The 7,224-nt window shown below is 48.6% G+C and overlaps 1 protein-coding gene across 1 annotated transcript; it reads right to left on the reverse strand.

Moving 5' to 3' along the window:
- Positions 1-3,135: 3,135 nt before the first annotated feature.
- Positions 3,136-3,905, reverse strand: LOC136144123 (hepatitis A virus cellular receptor 1-like). Its single transcript, XM_065901797.1, has 2 exons — positions 3,790-3,905; positions 3,136-3,601 (listed from the first exon to the last, which is right to left on the reverse strand). Exons 1-2 carry the CDS (start codon positions 3,903-3,905, stop codon positions 3,136-3,138), a joined length of 582 nt encoding a protein of 193 aa, XP_065757869.1.
- Positions 3,906-7,224: the final 3,319 nt, after the last annotated feature.

The following is a 7,224-nucleotide window of genomic DNA, read 5'->3' on the forward strand; positions in this document are numbered from 1 at the left end:
TGTTACCAGTACCACCCTCACATGCCCTGGCTTTCATCTCCCAATGCCAGACTATGGGTCTTATCTGGACAAAGTGATAAATATGAGGACACAGCAAAAAAAAAAAAAAATTACTGGTGGTGTCACAAAAGACGTCACCAAGTTGACATACGAGCTGGGTCTTTATCACACAAAGAAGGAAGAAAAGCAGGTTCCAGGTAGAGGAGAGAAACTGCTAAACAGAACACTGGCATGAGGTTTTCACCTTAGAAAGACAAACACTTTCAATAGGGAAGGATGGAAGAGGGCAGAACCAGAGGCAGAGATGCAAGAATGGGCTAAGAGGCCAGGCAGACGGGAATGAGCCCCCGGGAACATGGGGTAGTGGCTGGCATCATGGACTGTGTGTGTGTCTCCCAACACACACACAAACTCGTGTGCTGGAATCACCATCTCCAGAGTGGTAGTGTCAGAAGTTGGGTCCTGGGAGGTGATTAGGTCATGAGGGTGGGGCTCTCATGATGGGGTTGGTGCCCTTAGAAGAAGAGACAGCAGAAAGCTTGTCTCTCTTTGCTCTCTCTGCCATGTGAGGACATGGTGAGAACCAGAGGTCAGAAGTCAGTCAGCTCCCAGACTCCCATCTGCTGGCACCTTGACCCTGGACTCCCAGCCTTCAAAACTGTGAGAAATAAATGCTTATTGTTTAGGCCATCCATTCTCTGGTATTTTGTTCATGGAAGCCTAAGATAAGGCAGCTGAGAAATCATCTCAAACATGAACAGTTTCTACTATGATATTTAAAGAATTGAGTAAGCAGAGGAGTGGGCAAGTAGAGGAGGTAATCTTGGGTTAAGACTAGGTTAGCTGCAGGGTTAGGTAGCATTCAGGTTAGGATGAAATTTAGTTAAGACTAGGTTGGCTGTGGAGATAGATAGCGTTCAGGTTAGGGTTAAGGTTAGGGTTTGGCCTAGAATTAAGGCCCCCACTGGTTTTCTTCCCATTTGAACACATGACTCAAGAGATTTTTGTGACCCATTGTAATGCACAGAGTCTCAAATGGACTATTTTTCACATCTATTTTTAACACATTCATTTTTCACAACTCTAATCAAGGGCTATTTTACAAAGGTTCATGATGTCTTCACTTAATCAGCAGTATATTTATTTCATAGCAGTACATTAAATAACGGTGGATTTTCTAATCAGCAGCATCTCACATTTTTTTGTAATATGCTGAATGTGTTCAGCACACAATGGAAAATCAAATAGTTCTTGTTAGTTCAGAGGAAGCACAAGCATCATGGGGTGTTGTCTGTTAGTCCTGTCTCCAAGTCTTGTTTCCTAAGGAAACTTTCAGACTCAGAAGTGTTTTCTTGAATAAACGTTAGTCACACTCTCTTATGCATGCTGGCTTGAGGGACCACACAGCAACAGGTCAAGAGCTGGGTGTGTTCCTGCAGCAGCATGTAAGAAGACAGAAAAATTAAAGAATAAGAATCGAGGTGGCCTCGGCAGACACTGAGAGGGGAGTTCTCAAAAAAGTCTTAAAACAGAAAATATAGGGGAGAAAATATGAGAGCAAGAGGTATGGAAGTTTGGTTCAGGAATCTAGCAAGCAGGTGGACTCAGTAAACAAAATAGCTATTTTTAAAACATCTTGTGACTCATTACCAACCTACTCTATGATTTGAGTTCATCTAGGTCTTTTGCTGTTGTTCAAACCAGATTGTGTGAGTTACCTTATAAACAGAGGGTCATGTGAGCATGCTAATTGCCTAAGTCTGCAAAGGGGCCAGAAATCCTAAAAGGTGCCTCAACCAAAAACTAGGATCTCCCTGTTAAGGAATTTCTGTCTTCCTGTCTCTGGTTGCACTCCCAGAAGAGGGTTAACACCTGATGATGGGAACCCCCGACTCAGGGCTTCAGTGTCCAGCCACACTGGTGCTTCTTCAACACTGTTTTCTAACATCCTGAGTGGCTCCCTAGGGCCTCAGTCCTGCTATCCAAATGTTGCTGCTTGATTCATAAGCCCCCTGAGAGGGAAGACGTGGCTGGTCCTCTCCTGTGTCCTCAGCCACCAAGAGCTCACTCCAGCCCTCCCTCTGTATCTCTTTTAAAGGTCCTTCCCTCTGGTTCCACACATCCTCAGAGGCTGCCGTCACCAGGCCAGGCCAGTGAAGGTGACAGTGATGGCCACACCAGAGCTCCTGTGACAGATGCCCGTGTGAACCAGTCCTGTGACACAGCCCTCCTGGGGGTCCTGCTGCCTAGATGACTGGCTCTGCATCTATAGGACTAAGAGACTCTGGCTGAAGTTGACCAGGTTGAGGATGGACTCCTAACTGATGTCCACAGTCCTAGGCCGGCCAGTGGCCAATGAGTTTTCTGGGCAGGTACAGAGGTTCAGCTTAAAGAAGGATGATGAGGACTAGGCAGGGCGTGAGAGCCTGCTCTTGGAAATCTGGACAGAAGAGAGAGAGAGAGTATTCTAGGAGCAAATGGTCATGTTTCCTTAACAGCAGAGCCTTAGAGAAGGAGCCAGAAGTTCTATAGCTGCCAGGCCACGAGGCCACCCTGTTACCAGAGCAGACTTGGGTCCAGTGCAGCCTCCTGAGCCCAGTTTCTGTGGGTCCAGGTCTAAGTCAGTTTCTGTCTTCCTTTAGAGCCCTGTGAGCAGAGCATTTCCTGGCTTCTTGTGGAGTCTGAATGGCTAAGAGTCTTATTTCCCACATGCATCCATACAGTCCTGAGGGCAAGCTGAATTCCCTTAAAATTAATTCATAAAACAAAGAACCGTACACACGCAGTGACCTTCACTAGCCCTGCTCCCTGAGCATCTGCAGCATTTCCAGCCTGAACTATGCCATTTGGCACTTACTACAGACAGTCCCCCAAGGTCATTCATTTTGCTTTGGTTTTGCCTCACAGCAGTTCATAAACTTCCTCAGGGCAGGGCTCATGCCTCATGTGTCTTTTTTATCTCTCAAGTCCTATATGGCCTTGACTAAGGTATTGACACTTAACCTCTCCAAGCATCAGTATTCTTGTTTTCAAAACTGGAATAACAGTAGCAACTACTTGAAAGGGTAATTTTGAAGAATAAATGAGAGCATGTCTGCAAAGGGCTTGGCTTAGTGCCTGGCACAGCACGTGTGCTCAGTAAGCACTGGTGGAGGCAGTGATGGCAGTGCTGGTGATGCTGGTGGTGATGGTGGTGGTGGTGACGATGATGGTGATGATGGTGAAAATAGTGATGGTGATACTGATGACAGTGGTGATGCTGGTGGTGGTGATGCTGATGGTGGTGGTGAGGATGATGGTAATAGTGATGCTGATGGTGATGATGGTGAAAATAGTGATGGTGGTAGTGATGGTGATGCTAATGCTGATGGTGGTGGTGGTGATGGTGGTGGCGTTGGTGAAAATACTGATGGTAATGGTGATGATGGTGGTGGTGGTGATGATGGTGATGATAGTGTTGATGTTGATGGTGGTGATGATGATGAGGGTAAGAGTGATGCTGATGGTGATGATGGTGAAAATAGTGATGGTGGTAGTGATGGTGGTGGTGGTGATGGTGAAAATACTGATGGTGATACTGATGGTGGTGGTGGTGAAACTACTGATGGTGGTGGTGATGGTGGTGGTGGTGATGGTGGTGGTGGTGATGGTGGTGGTGGTGATGGTGAAACTACTGATGGTGGTGGTGGTGGTGGTGAAACTACTGATGGTGGTGGTGATGGTGGTGGTAGTGATGGTGGTGGTGGTGATGGTGGTGGTAGTGATGGTGGTGGTGGTGATGGTGATGACGAGGGGATGATGATGCTGATGCTGATGGTGATGACAATGGTGGTGGTGATGGTGAAAACAGTGATGATGATGGTGGTAATGGTGATGACAATGGTGGCGGTGGCGGTAATGGTCATGCTGGTGGTGGGGTGGATACTATGCATCATATAGTTTTGAACATACAGCAGAAACTTAGAAGTATTCACTGTCATGTGGGTCACCTGGCAATCCACACATGCTATGGGCTTTCACAGGAAATAAGAGGTAAAGACGAGCAGAAGTGAAGGCCAACAGGTGTGGAGCAGATGCCAGGACACCAAGCCAAGCCTACCAAGCAGGACTATGACCATACTCACCCCTTGCAACACATGAGCAGAAATCCTAAAGATGAGGAAAGAAAATAGGTTCTAATAAATTAAATGACTTGCCCTGTTTTATAAAACTAAGTAATGACACTGCCTGGGCCTCAGATCTGCATAAGCCCAATGGTCAGGCCTTTGCCATGTATACCAGGCTGTCCTGCAAGTGAGACTTTGAGGACTGACGGGCGGAGGGAGAGGCAGCCAGTGAGCTCTTCCGCCATAGCCACGGCTCCAGAGCAGGGACTCTGCACACGAAACATGTCAAAATCCACAGTTCATTGACTCATGATCAGGATTTACATATGCATCAGGAGAAATAAAGTCCAGTTACTCCATTTCAACTTTGACCTGAAAAAGAGGAGGAAACAGAAGCAAAGTGTTGGGCAGCGGTGGCACTACTGAGGTTGGCGACGGGCCGTTAAAACACTGCAGGTCGACTTCCTTTAGAGACGGCCTCAGAGGGTGGCTGGTTCTCGTCTTCAGATGACGGTTCTGAAAGGTCTGGCTGGGCTTTGTGTCCTGACTCTGCTCTCCAGGTGATGGCGTGGAGAGGGGAGGTGTGACGATCCTTTCTGAGTGTCCACTGCAGCCAGGAACTTAACTTCCACTCACCTGCTTACAGATTTCAGTGGTCCTCTCTCCTCCACACTCCGTGAGGACGAGGAACAGGCTGGAGCAGGGCCACCTCAGTGCATAACTTGGGGAGTGGACATGACTCCAGCCCTGGCCCCGATACCAAGCATCACCCCGCCTGCCTTGAGTCCCCTCATGAGACATACTTGTTCGAGAGAGCAAAGGCTTTGCAGTCCCGCAGCTCTGACTCAAACCAGCTGGCTCGCCTGGAGCTGGGTGGCTTCCTGCTACTTCCCCAGCATCTCTGGGCCTGTTCCTCAGCCTCCAGGCCAACATGCTACAAGCCTCAAATATAAGACACACAAAGCCTGCAGCAGTCCCAGCCTGCACGCCATCACTCTCCCCGGGGCAGGCATGGTCACCGCCACTCACCGTGCTATGACACCTGCTCTTGGGGGCTCTGCCCCCTCTTCCCTCCTCCACCTGCCAGTGCTGAGGCCTGACGGAAAGCGCCAAGTTAGTGAGAGCATCGTGGGCTCAGCCAGCCACGCCAAGGCAGAGTGACGGTGAAGAGAAAATGAGATATGGGTTAGTAAAGCTGATACAGCAGCTAAAGGGCTAATGCAGGTTTGGGCTTTGTTCCCAGTGGTTTCATCAGCAAAGAACAGAGGTGAGAGTCCCTCGTTAATAGCCTTCTCCAAACCCCACCTGGAAAATTACATGAAATTCCAGGCACTTCAATACCGTAAAGATGCAGGAAAGCTGAAGGGAGTACCGAGCCCAGTAATAAAAGCAATGGGGTGGTAGGGAGCCGTGATTTACTGGGAAAGATTAAAATAACTAACTATGTACAGCACGTCTGGGTGGTGACTGCTGAGGAGGCAGGGAATCGTAGCAGCCTATAAATAATGAAGGCATGTAAACAGCGCGGCAGACGCTTCGGCCGGTACCAGGAGGCTCAACAGAAGGAGGGTAGCCCGCCGGAGAGGACAATTTATGAAGGGCGTTCGGAGAGCTGTGTGGGCTTCTTTTGAAGACAGAGAGAGAGAGAGAGAAATTAAAGACACTGAGGAGTACTGTTCCAACCCAGCAGAAGGAAATCCTGCTTTCCCAATCTACTGGTTTCCGGTCCACCCTGCACGACTCCTAACCCAACTGCTAGAGCCCGTGGCTGTCACCTCCTGTCCCCAAAGGACCGCAAGCTCAGCAGAGTGGAAACACACCAGGTTTGCTCACCAGTAACTCCCCAGCACCTGAGGCAATGCCCACCTCGTGGTCCTCATCCCATAAATATCAGCCAAGTGAAAGACAGACCAGATGACCGGGCTGCAAAGAAGTAAATAAAGCATTTATTAGCAAAAATGACACGAGGTAGCAGTCATGGTAAAACACCAAAGACCAAAGACCTAACAGGCTCATTGCTATGGATTGTAAGAATTTTAAGGTTAGAAGGGCCATTAAACATCCTATATTTCCTATAGGATGGATAAACAACAAAGTCCTACTTCATAGCACAGGGAGCTGTCTTCAATATCCTGTCATAAACCATAATGGAAAAGAACATGAAAAAGAACACATATGAATAAATGAGTCACTTTGCTGTACAGAGGGAATTAGCACAGCATGATAAATCAACTAAAACACTTCAATAAAAATTTCTTTTAAAAATCTTACATTTCAACAATTCTCAATTTCTTTTTGCAAACCAGCTCCTGTGTGCCCCTGTGCTTGTGCACAGGCTCCAGAACACCAAGTACACCCAGATCCTTCTCTCCACCCTGAAAGCACCTCTCAGAGTGCAGCCACGTGAGAAGGACAGTCTCCCACGGAAAACCTCAAAGCCTCTCTAATCGACTAAAACAAAAGAGTGAACCAGTGGAAAGACAGACACTGCAGGTTTAAGTTAAACAACTCAAGACTGAAACCGCACAGGCCACCTGCCGAGCCTCCTGCTCCTCTGGGCCGGCTCCTGGGGTCCCCTCCCACACCCCAGACTCCTCTGCAGCAGCTCGTATGACAAAGCTACAGGCACCGGTTTGCCGAGATCCGTGGCGAGCACGGGATTTTCCCTGTCAACTTAGCCAATGCTGATGAGCCGTAGTTATGAAATTTGGAGTCAAAGTCCAGACAGCCCTTGATGCATACATTTGTTTCTGGAAAAGTCAACTTCAAAGCCCAAAGTCCATCTATGGAATCCTGATTCCCCATTAACACCCACAATAAAACAGTAAATACATTCCAGGGAGAAAGCAGTGGGGGGAGTCATTTCTCAACTGAGTCCTCAAAGCAGTTGCTGCCCCCAGGGCCCAGATGCATGGGGGTTGTGGGATGGGGGGTGCTGTGGACAGAGCCCAACATGACTCAGGAGCCCAGGGGTCACACAACCCACCATGTCAACACAAGGTACTGAGCACAGGACACCGGAGGAGGAGGCATCTGAGCTGGGTGGGGTCAGCCCAGGGAGGAGGGACCGGAAACAGCTGAGTTCGCTGTGGGGGGTTGGGGGGGAGGGTGGGTGGGA

Source organism: Muntiacus reevesi, chromosome 11 (genome assembly GCF_963930625.1).
Source record: "Muntiacus reevesi chromosome 11, mMunRee1.1, whole genome shotgun sequence".
Taxonomy (NCBI): domain Eukaryota; kingdom Metazoa; phylum Chordata; class Mammalia; order Artiodactyla; family Cervidae; genus Muntiacus; species Muntiacus reevesi.